At 43.0% G+C, this 12,420-nt stretch overlaps 1 protein-coding gene across 4 annotated transcripts in view; it reads right to left on the bottom strand.

Moving 5' to 3' along the window:
- Positions 1 to 12,420, bottom strand: part of LOC124985227 (BEN domain-containing protein 5) — a 1,510,890-nt gene that overhangs the window by 217,432 nt on the left and 1,281,038 nt on the right. For 3 of the 4 annotated variants that reach the window (XM_047553787.1, XM_047553806.1, XM_047553813.1), the window contains 2 exons: positions 7,448 to 7,581; positions 5,005 to 5,389 (listed from right to left, as the gene is read on the bottom strand). The exons of the other annotated variant lie outside the window; for it this stretch is intronic. In XM_047553787.1, the coding sequence (XP_047409743.1) occupies positions 5,005 to 5,389; positions 7,448 to 7,581 (519 nt within the window). The remainder of the gene's footprint in view (positions 1 to 5,004; positions 5,390 to 7,447; positions 7,582 to 12,420) is intronic. 4 annotated transcript variants of the gene reach the window in all.

The following is a 12,420-nucleotide window of genomic DNA, read 5'->3' as shown; positions in this document are numbered from 1 at the left end:
GAAAGACTAAATGAATGGCTACATGAGGTTAGTGAGTCTGTGCACTGTCAACCAGAAGACCTTCATGCATTTGGCATCTGTGGCATTACTTGTCCAGGGGAAGATGGGCAGGAAAGGGAAGAAAAGGCAAAGTGAAGCACATTTATTGAACACTTACAGTATGCTGGTGACAGGGTTAAACTCTATATTTGCTTCTTCATTTAATTTTGACATTGTCATAGAAACCTTAAGAGAAAGGACCCTTAGGGGACAGCAGTGAGATCCTGAGCCATTAGAAAGGGCTGTTTCCCATGCTAAGACCATGGAAAAGGAAAATTATGTTTTACAAAGAAAGACAATGTCCTCTTAGGGGGCTGTAGAGTCACCCCTAAGTTGGTGACAATGAAATCTAAGGGCTAAAGAAGGCCATATGGGGTGTGGGTTCAGAGACGCACACTGGATCAGGGATGGAGGCCCCTGGCAATAGACCAGGGACACTTTCTGAACATGGTTCCTTGTTAGCAAAATGAGGGCCACAGCCTACATCCTCTCTCAGTTCTTTCAGAGTCCTATGACTCCATGTTGTAAAACATGAATCCATATTCTGGTTAAATATATTTTTTAATTTTTGGAGAATAAATGAAAGATTGAATAAATACACAATGAAGAAGTGAGCCATCCAGTGAAGCCTCTGCAACAACTTCTACCATCTTGCTGTACCCCAACACTTCTGTACAGGACTCCACCTTCTGTCTCCAACCTCTCCAAGGTGCACCATTATAACACCTGCTGCTAAAGGACATGCTCTCCACTCCAAGGCCCTCATGAGCCTCAAGAGGCCAGTCTACTGCTCTCCACACCTTCCCATCTATCACCCGCAGGACCCCACTGCCTGGGGGAGTCTACCATGCTTCATCCAGATTGGGAGAGTTCCTTTAAAAACCGAGCATCTCCTGTCCTGATGGTCTCCTTTGTTTCTGAATTTGCCTGTTAGGGTGTGAGTGATCCAGTACCAAGGTGGATACAGGCTCCTGAGTTGGCCCCTGGGTGAGGTAAGTAATATTCATGGACAGACCTCCAAGAGCAATGCCCAGGGGATGGAGCATGGCAAAGTCAAGCCCCATACCAACCCCAAGCCGGAATGTGTTCCCTAGAGGACATGTGGAGTTGAGAGTCGGACAGGGATCTCTCACTCATTTTTTCTCTGCTCTCTGTTTTATTTCTTGGTGGTGTTTACAGATCAAGAGCTAGTACAACAGGTCTGTCCTCCCAGACGCACTGAGAGAGAGCTCCACCTTAAAATGCTAGCCTCTTCTCCACTACTGTTTATTACAAACTTTAATCACATGTTTACATGTTTACCTCCTTCTCCACCCTCTGCCTGTCTTCCAATGTCTTTGTTTTCTATTTCCCAATTTCCGAGGCTCAGAAAGTATTTGGTTGATGCCAGATGAGTAACTGAATGAACAATGAACATAGATAACTCCTTTATCTTCATTTACAGAAGAAGATCATGAGAGGAAGAGAAGTGAGATAACCTGTCCATGATCATACAGTGAATTGCTGGTTGGGGGAGACAAAGTTAAAAGCCAAACCTGACCCAATCTTAATTTCTCCACTAAATGTCATGGAAAAGGTCCTAACAGTAATTGAGCACCAACAGAATGGCAGGCATTATGCTGTGTGCCACAAGGCTGTAAAGGGGACAGACACATTTTACAGATGAGAACACTGAGGCTCAGAGAGGTGCTCTCTGCCCAGATTGCCCCTCATGCCTCCCACCTACCCACTTTATCATGGATGACAAAGGCTTACTCCTCAGGCTTCAGCTTAGAAGTCCTTTCCTTCAGGAAGTCATTCTTTCCTCACCCCCAGAATTTGGTGGGATCCCTCAAGTTATCCCACAGCCCTCTGTGCTTTTGTCCATATGGTGGCATCTGTGTACTGTGCCATCATTGATTCAATATCTGCCTCCCTCACCAAAATCTGAGCTTCTCGAGGGCAGAGGGCAGAGGGCAAGGGCTGTATCCCAAATAAACCAAACTCTCATTTACCATGAGGCAAAGGCCTGGTACGCAGCAGGAGACTGATAATATTTGTAAGGAAGAAGAGGGAAGAGGGAAGGAAGGAAGAAAGGGAAGAAAATGAAACGTTTCCAAAGCCAGAGTTGGGAAGTAGGGAAGTTAAGATTTGAATTTGGAGTGTTCCAAAGATTATACTCTTTCCATAAAAATATACAGTGTCTCTTATCGATAGAGACCCTTTTATTACTAAGACCCTTGTGGATTTTTCTTAGAATTTAGTATATTACCATTCTTCAGTTAATATGTGCTCATCAATAGACTTTAAGCTTTTCAGGCTAGGGGTAATGGATGTGATTTCCAGGATGCCCACAACCCTGAGAGCACAGGGTACTGCACACAGTGGGAGCTCCAAGTGATACTTGCAGTTTGAGCCTATCCCGCTGTGATGACAATCTTGACTCAGAATAGGGAAGGGCCAGCCACCAGCCTTCACAATGGCAGAGGCTAGAAAGTAAAGACACAAAAACTGTGGCCAGAGTTAGGTATCTCTAAGTAGTTTAAGATGAAAAGAAGCACATGCTGATGTAAAATGCAATGTCTTATTGCTCGAGGTTCTGGAGTGGTTTCTGGGGTTTAAACTTAGTTCATGACCATGCAAAACAGGTAGTTTTCCAGGGCAGTGAAATAATGGTGAGAAGAGATTTTGTTGTTAGTGTGCCTCGTCCTCCACCAAGTTCACAAAAGACATAACACACACAGCACAATGAAAATAAAATTATTCATTTGAAGATCAGGAAACATTTTTTTTTTCTCTCTGAAAATTTTAGTTCCCTCCTTATCCTTCACCCCCATTCCAAAATGAGCAGAGCTTTCACAAATTTTTACATTTGTGGTTTCTCTCTTTCTCTCTCTCTCTCTTTTTTTTTTTTTCTGTGGTGCCAGGATTGAACCCAGGGCCTTGTGCATCCAAAGCAAGCACTCTACCAACTGAGCTATATCACCAGCCTCCATTTGTGGTTTCTCTTTGAAATTTTATTCGAATAAAGTTACAAACCACATTTGACCTCCAGTATCATTGTGAACCTGGATGGGCTAAGATTTTGGGACTGTGGTTGACATGAAGGCAGAAGTAGGGAGTGGGAAAGTTACTAGCCCATGAATCAGGTTGTTATGGTTTGGATGTGAGGTGTCCCCCAAAAGCTCACATGAGACAATGTGAGAAGGTTCAGAGGAGAAGTGATTGGGTTGTAAGAGTCTTAACCCAATCAGTGAATTAATCCCTGATGGGATTAACTGAAGTGGTTGAATGTGGCTGGAGGAGGCAGGAATTGGGGTGTGGCTATGGGTATATATTTTGTATCTGGAGAGTGGAGTCTTTCTCTGCTTCCTGATCACCATGATGTGAGCTGCTTCCCTCTACTACCCTCTCCCACCATGATGTACAGCCTCATCTTGAGCCCTGAGGAATGGAGCCGACATTCTATGGACTAAGACCTCTGAAACTGTGAGCCCTCAAATAAACCTTTCCTCCTTTACAGTTATGCTGGTCAGGTCATTTAGTCACAGCAGCAGAAATAACTGACTAAAATACAGGTGGTATGGTCTGAGGTAGAGCTCTGCCTCCACCTTGCTGAGTGACCCCAGCACATCCCACTCTAGTCTCCTCTGTCACAAGGGCATGAAAAGGGCTCTTGCTGACTCATAGAGCTATTGAGACACTACCCTGGGGACATACTTTAAGAGGCAAAAAGTACCTGCAAATGTAAGGCAGGTAAAAGCACAATTATCTAAACAAATCAGAAAGGAAAGGAGCTTTGCACATAAATATATGATTTACTAGATCATGGAAATCTACTTGAGTGAAGTATTTGATTTAAACTTTGAGGACAGAATCTGTGTTTCTGGACTAGATTACTCCATTTTCAAACAAAGCACCCTGATTAGGTTAAATTATTGTCCTCGGGGGTCATGGAGACTATGAACTTGTGTTACAGTGATCTTGTCAGTATAGACTGCTCTCTGTCCTTTACAGTTCTGGATTCTTGTATTCTGAAGGAGCTTTTCTGTCTTTTCCTCTATGGTAAGCAGACATTTCTTCCTATTGTCAAGGCTGCTACCTTTCAGATTACCCCTAGTTCCTGTTTCTAAATCACTTCAGAAGAAACAAACCTAAAAGCTTGGTTAGTTAGAATCAGGTACAATATAAAAAGTTTATTAAGTCCTTCTATGAGCAAACCAAAGGAGTTTTATACATCTTTCTAATAAGCTTTCCACATCATGTATCTCTCTGCTTAAAAGCTTTTCAGTACTTCCCATTCCTACTCAATGGAGTCTGGGCCACCCAGGTCGGTACAGTTTTCAAGGCCTTCTACCTTCCACCCCAAAACACATTTGCAGAATCCTTTTTAGTACAGTCCAGGTGTTTTCCCATATTCATGAATGCTGCACTTGATCTCTTCCTGTGGCTTGAAATAGTGCCCACCTTCAAGAACCTGTCCAAGGACCAGCTCCTTCCTCAGGTTCTCCTCATGCCCTCAGTTACAAATAACCACTCCATGCTCTCAACTTCCGGATCATTTTAGCAGCATCCCTTCTGCAGCCTTGATCACTTTCTGACTAACAGGAGTACATGTTTTTAGGATCACGTCTAGTTCTTTTTACTGTCCTGAGACCTCTTTGGAGAGAGATTTTACAATACTGGCAATGTCTCTTGCTAAAAGAATGCGTAACTTAGAGGTAACAAAGGTTTTGTCAGCCTTTGGTCTCTGAGTCACGTTCCCCAGTGTTCCCAACACAGTGTGCCCACTGCTGCATCCGTAAGCTCCTATCAGATCCCTGAAAGAGGAGTGACTTGTCTTTAGGGAGCTGTAAAGCCTGGTCTCTGTCCCTTCCTTGCCTCTGCCCCTTGCCTTGGCCTACCTCTCCCTTTGGCCCTCCTGAAAGAGGAGTTGAAAAAAATGTCCCCCATGTGGAGTAGTAGGTGGCCTGCTGGGGCACTCACCGCTGCCAAGCCGCAGGAGTAACACGTCTTGGAGCCTCCGGTTGAGGTCGCGGAGCTCCTTCATTTCGGACACGAGTGCCCCATACTCCTTGAGCTTCTTGGCCTGCTGCACCAGCTGCCTCCGAGTCCGCTCCAGCTCCTGCTGGAGGTGGCGCATCTCCTCCTGTTGCTGCTGGTAGTTGCGCAGCAACTCTTCATACAGAGCCCGGGGCACGACAGCATCCTCTAGACTGTCCATGTCCTCTGTGCCTGGGGAGGCCTCCACGAAGACCTCTTCAGGACAAGTGCCGTGGCCCAGGCTCAGGCCGTTCTGCTTCTCTAGCCGGGCTACCACTGCCTCGATGCTCTTGTGCGCCACTTCGCTCGGCTTCCGCCCCTCAGGTCTCTGTGTAGGACAAGGAGAATCAGTTCAGGCAAGGGCAGCTGGGACTTTCTTGGACTGCAGCTCAATATTTCCCCAGACAATCCTAGAATCACAGAACCACAGAATATCAGTGTTTGTAGAAAGCTTTGTAAACACTTAGTAAAAGCCCATCATTTTACAAATCGGAAAACAGAGGTCCAGAGTGTAGAAGGGCCTGCCCAAAGTCACAAGGTCAGTTGGTGGCAGAACCAAGGCTCCGGTTTCCCAGGTCAGCACTTTTTCCATTCTACTACTCTGCCTCTTAGATGCATATATCATGGCCACCCTTCCAAATTCCCCAGCCCCCCACGTCCACGATGCCTGGGCAGTCACTTTCTCTTGAGGGGTGATCAATATATATTTGCAAAGAATTAGGGAGAAATCAAGACAGGCCACACCAGCACTGGGGAATGACACTCAAATCTCTTTGACAACAAAAACATAAGAAAATAAAAAAGGCCACTCCACCATGTAACCTTTTCAAGAATGCTTTATTTGGGAAAAATGTTAAAAACTCTAATCCATTCTAATCTAGGACAGTAAAAATGTCTTATTTTCTGTTTCTCCACTGCCCACTCACTCAGAACTGGCACTTGGCAGGAGCTTGTTAAATGTTTACTCAACTGAAAACTTCAAAGAATGCTAGTATTGGAAGGTACTTGCAGTTCCCTTCATTTTACAGATGAGGAAACTGAGGCCCAGAGACGGGAATACCCATACTCAGGATCACATGGTGAGTTACAGAACAGAGTTAGAACCAGGATTTGGAACTGAATTTCCTATGAGGTTCCTTCCCCCACATCTGTCAGCCTCTCCCCCATCAAGACAGTTGATTCAGATATGACAGTTCACTTAGAAGAGAATTATCCATGACTACCCAGAGGCTGGGGGCTCAGTTGCCTGAGGAAATTTTGCTCAAGGAGACAAAAATTCCCACTGAGGGAACTGGGAGTTATAGGACCAGCTGAACTCTTCACCCAGGGCTGGAGGGTTTGGAGCTATCTTGACTGAGGGTACTTGCGGGAGGTACAGTCAACTGAAGACACAAGATTCTGGGCAACTTAACTATCTTGGGTCAGGCCTGCCTTAACCTTTCATTGAGTTTTGGGAAATTGAAGGGAAATAAAACCATGACTATGAGATTGAGTAATAGGACAAAATCCTATGTCCTTTTATCTGCAGTGATAAAGTGCTCCTAGTATAGATGATTTTAGCAGCTTAAATTGTAACAGTCACTTTAGACATCTGCCTACATCACTGTACTGTGAGACCCTGGGCCTAGGGTCCAGCTAATCTCTGGGCAGTCTCCATGACCTAAGGGGCCACAGCAGGGGTGCCATGAATGGCATGAATTGAACTCAATTCCATTTTTTGCACTAGGCCTTGGGAACAATCTTGACTTTGTGTCCTAAATCAGATCATGTTTAATGCAGAAATTACCCTTCTTTCTTTTTTTCCCTTTCTCTTCCTCTGGGATACTCACTGCACAAAACAAAACAGCTAGCTTGCTGAACAAGATTTCCAGTAGGTGTTCAAAGCAAAGGCTGGAGGAGGTCAACTGGGGCCTATAGCAAGGAAAGTCTCATCCAAACCAGGGTCCCACAAATGAACCTGTGGTCCTTGCTAACATCTTTTCACAATGAGTCCACTCTTAGCTATTCGGGTCATCTGATAGTGACTAGCTCTAAACTGCTACTCAAGACCAAGAGCTGCTTAATGTTCCTGGAACTCAGCAGTGACCTCTCCAGAGCTGTGGTCAGGAAGAAACACATTGTTCCAAACCCCCAGCAGTGAAGACACTGCACAGACTGTGCAAACGGGATTGTGCTTGGTGGCACGGCGTAAATCAGGGCTCCCCGGAAAGTGGGCCAGCAAGGCAAATGCACATTAACTGTCCCAAGTCTCCTCCACTCTGAAAAAATCATGAACTGTGACACCAGGGGACATTTATATAGGGAAGGAGGCCAGACTAAAATTCTTTAGCTATGAGAAATATGAAAATGTCCCACATACTTCCAAGAAAAGCAAAATTTTTTTTACCTTGATGTGTCTAAGTTGTAAATCTTCTTCCCCGTAATCTTTAACCTCCCCATCTTCTTCTATGTGATTAAGAGAAAGTTTGGGGATTTTTATTTTCTTCTGCATCACACTGTTTTCAAGGTCAGATTTGTCTTCTAAAATGCATATCAAGAGAACAAAGTTAATCATGAGTCAAAATGCTCAAAGAGCCCCAAACCTCAAATTCTAGAAAATGATTGAGGCCAGACCAGTTAAAAAAAGAGAAGCAAACAAACCCAAGGTCTGTTCTGTCCTACATGCAGGGATCCTAAGAGCAGTGGCAGCTCCACCTCTAGAATTAAGGGTGTTTGCTAAAAGCACTGTCACACAAAGTACTGAAATAGCACCCAGATGAGTTTATTTAGGGGTCAAGGTCCCTCTTAAAGGGTAGCCTTTATGAAATTCTAAACTCTTGAAATTGAACTATCCCCTAGACTGTCATCTGGTCTGAATTCAACTGGTATATGAACCCCTCAATAATCAGGATATTTCTAAGCCAAGTATCTTCCCAGGAAAACTGGTTGGGTTTCTGCCAGCTCAGACAACAGTGGCACAGAGGGATGATATCACTTTGTAGGTAACACCTAACCTGGAAGGGCATGGAACTCCCCACAGTCCTGATGCTAGACAGACTGAGGAAGGTAGATACGAAGAGTAATGAGTGACATTTACTGCCTTCTTAATGGGATTAAATCAGAGAAGGTGGAACCACAGTAACCAACTGGTCCAACTCTCATTTCACAGATGAGGAAACTCAAACACAAACGATGAGAGAGGCTTGCCCAAAGTGCAAGTCTGAGGAAGAGCCAGGAGTGGGAAACTTCTATGTGCTCACAACACTTACTGAAGTGTGCTACAAACTGTAAAGTGCTATATCAATACAAAAGGATATTATTTCTCCTCACTTTCTCATTGTTTAAGTGCAACCTCAGAGAATCTGCGAGAGTTCTGTTTTGTTTCTGCACAGATTTCAAACTATACTTCCCAGATCTGTCTCTCACAGGACATGTTAAGAGTAAAAGTTCAAACACTAGGGCTCCAGAGGTGGAAATCTGAACCCACTTTGGAACTGACCCCCTGTGGTAAAAGAATAAGTGTTCTGGGCTTGAATTGAGACTTTGGGAATTACTGTTTACTATACTCCCCAAAGGCTCCACTGTTATACTTTAATTGCAGCATGTTACCCAATGCAAGATACACCCTGGAGTTGGTTAAATCCAGTCTCCAAGGGTCTTCATGAGTGAACGTATGTGTATGTGTTAACATGGTCTTACATTTTGCCCAGGTCAAGGTTTTCTCCTTACAACTTGTTAGTAAAGTTGAGGAGGATGCTTATAGATGAATGTACTCAAAATCTAAGTCTTTCCAAATGGTCTTGGAAATGGAGCTGGAGCTGATCAAAGATGGGATCCCAGAGACAGAAACACCTCTGTTTGGCCCTCAGCCTTTCCATGATAGCAGAAGGCGAGGTAAGCAATGTCTTAGACTCCCTGAGCTCAGACTTCTCCTCCATAACTGGAGTTGTGGGGATGACAGCAGGAAGTCACACAATTTGCCAAACTGTGCCTGGCACACTGGGCACTCAGTGAATGGGACATTATACTTGGTATTATCAATGTACCTGAATCATTTTTTCCCTTTAATAATAAGGTTAAAAGACTTAATTTCAAAAACAAAAACATGAATTAAGCAGGGTATGAGTATAAAGGAAATGCCCAAGAAAAAAAGAGGTGGCCTTGTTTAATAACCCCCTACTGATGAAAAAAGCCCATCCCACTGACCTGAGGAATAATTCTTGGGTTCTGTTCCCACAAGAATGACCTGTTCTTATTCTCTTCATGCCTATAAAATGCATCCCATGAATTAGGCCTGAATAACAGTGGGGAAGGTGGGCATATTTAAAAGAGTTAAGAGCTTCCTTCCTACAAATCATTGTTGACTCTTTCGCAGGGAAAAAAAAAAGCTCTAAAATGTAAAACCTAAAGAAAGCACTTCACATGAAATTATCCTGATATGGTGTGTCTGTGTGTTTGTGTGTATGCGTGTGCACACATGCAGAGAAGAGCAGATGAGAGGGTCGTATTAAGACTTATGACAGTGTGTTGGAGGCAAAGCTCCTGAGCTAGTTTTCAGCTTGACAAGTTTAATAGAAAACCTTTGAGATGCAACCATCAAACTGGAAATGCCAAACTGTGCTTTACCTCCCTAAGTTGAAAGTGTATAGCTCAATATTATGTTGCTGTGGATTTCATACAAACAGTCATTCTTACTTACAAAACTAGGTGATATTTGGATAGAGAATGATCCTCAGATCACCTCCTTTGACTCTTTCAAAATGCAGATGAAAGAATAATGGGATTCCTAATGGTGAAGGCTGTGCATCCAATCAATCCCAGGGAAAAAGGAGGAGCAAATCAGATGGAGTCCCCGCCCTGGAGAGTTCACCATCATGCAAGGTCAGAAGTTAGCATCATTAACATGAATGTCCAAGAACCCCAACAATGTAATCCAGGTCTAGAACTTCTCCACCTATGTGTCAGCATAACATTTATTGAATATTTACACTCTACAAATCTGGGCTAGGTTCTGGGGACACAGGTGAATGAGCATCCAGATGCAGAAACAAAATAACTCATGAGGAGATAATCCAAGAATTCTAACATGGAGATGAATATGGAGGATTGCAGGGGCAACAGAGATCACTTCAGTCAGCATAACCACGGAAGGCTTTTGAGAGGAGGTGGCATGTGACTTCTGAACGATCTTGGGTAAGTTAACTTTAGTTCTTTGAGTCTATTTCCTCATCATGACTTGAAGTAAATAATTCCTACTCACACTGTCAGAATGCTGTGAGGATAATCAATTCTGTATGTTAAGAACCTAAGAAGAATGAATGGCACTTGAAGATCCCATTGACATAAAAGGATAACCATTTAAGGGCAATGAAAATGTGATCCAGAGACAAGAGGGAGAGATAAAAAAAAAAAAAATACGGTAAGGTGGTTGGGGGAAGAGAGTAAATTACCTTGAATTAAGAATTAACTTAAGAATTGCTGAGGGTCAATCTACAAGTGTAGAAAGAACTAGAAGTCAGACAACCTGGATTCTAGGTCCAGTTCCACCATGTCATAGGTGTGAGAAGTCCAGCAAGCTACTATCTTCTTCTGTGTCATTTTTCTCCTTACGGGAGTCCTGATTCCCACCAGCTATACCCAACATGGAGATGAATACGGAGGAGTGACTGCTATAGGATTTCAGGTGCAAGTGAGATCACCTCAGTCAGTGCAACCATGCTCTTGCTCATGTTCTTGCTCCCATCTGGAATGCCCTCCTCCTTTATTGTCTACTTGACTAACTGCCCAGCCTCTACTCTTCTCCTCCTTTCTTCTCAAAGGTCCCATTACACACTGTAAATGCCTTCTTCCATGGTCTACTATCTTACTATGCTACAATTACCTCCTTAGAGATTCTCCTTCCCCCTGGAGTGTAAGTATTCTTGGGTGGGACCACATCACAGGACTAGCCACACGATAGGGACTCATCAGACAAAAGTGCTTAATGACAGATTGATTTTAAAAAGGCTACATAACCACATGAGGTTTATTAAGTCTCAATAAGCACATGAAGATGCTCAACATCATCAGTTATTAGGAAAATGGGAGCCAAAACTATAGGAGATATTTTATACTCAGGATGGCTAAAATTGGGGAAAATAGGAGAGGTGAGGAAACAACAAGTATTGGAGAGAATGTGTAGAAATTAGAACCCTCATATACTTCTGGTAGGAATGTAAAATGGGGCAACTGTCATGGAAAATAGTGTGGCAGCTGCTCAAAAAGTTAAACACAGAATATGTGTTTAATGTGACCCAGCAATTCTACTCTAGGTATGTACTTAAGAGAAATAAAAACGTGCTCCCAAACATAAACTTGTACATGTACATTCAGAGAACCATTATTCAAAATAGCCGGCTGGCAGAAAAAACCCAAATGTCGAGCAACTTATCAGCTGATAAACAAAGCATGGTATATCCATACAACAGATATATTATTCTGCCATAAAAAGAAATGACATACTAATTCATGCTATGATATGGCTGAATCTTGAAAATGACACAAAGTAAAGGAAGTCAGACACAAAAGTCATTTATTTGATGATTCCATTTATATTAAACATCCAGAATAGTCAAATCCATAGAGACAGAAAATGGATTAGTGGTTGCCAAGTACACGGGGAAGGCGACAAAGGAAGTGACTACTTAATGGGTAACAGGGATTTCTTTTTGGATGATGAAATGTCCTGGAATTAGATAATGGTGATGGTTGCAGAACATTATGAGTATAATAAGAAAAAATGAATTGCATGTAATTTAAAGTGGTTAAAATGCTGAATTTTATGTTTTATAAAAAGTACTTCAACTAAAAAATAGGCTACTGTTTGTGGAATGTCTATTATGTATAAGATACCATTATATGGTTCTTTACATGTGTTGCTGTAACTCACAACAACCCTGCAAGAAGGCATTATTAGTCAATTTTTTTTTTCAAAGAGGAAGAAATGAATCTCAAAGAAATAAAACCCCTTCTCTGAAGTCACCCAGCATGGAAGATGCAGAGTCAGGATTTGATGTACATCTGTCTGCCTCTATAAGCTAAGCTCCATCCCCTCTAACACATGCCTACAACATTCAGCCAGAATAAATACTGAATGAATGAGTGATGGCTACAGATAAGGACGTCTGCATTCATCAGCCTGAAGCTTAAAGTAGAAGACCACTTTACTCCCACTTTCCTGCCAGATACTCTGTCTTCAAGGAGTCTTCAGAAAGCAGTAATCATTGCCAGACAAAGCAGAAACTGGTGGTAGCCAAGTCTCAGAGCTTGACTGGTTTCTTTGAAAAGTAAGCTGAATAATCCACAACACTCTGAAGTGACAGGAGTGAACTCAGGAAAGGG

The sequence above is a fragment of the Sciurus carolinensis genome, chromosome 1, assembly GCF_902686445.1.
Source record: "Sciurus carolinensis chromosome 1, mSciCar1.2, whole genome shotgun sequence".
NCBI lineage: Eukaryota > Metazoa > Chordata > Mammalia > Rodentia > Sciuridae > Sciurus > Sciurus carolinensis.
Note: the sequence above shows the minus strand (reverse complement) of the source record. Positions and strands in the feature narration are given on the sequence as shown.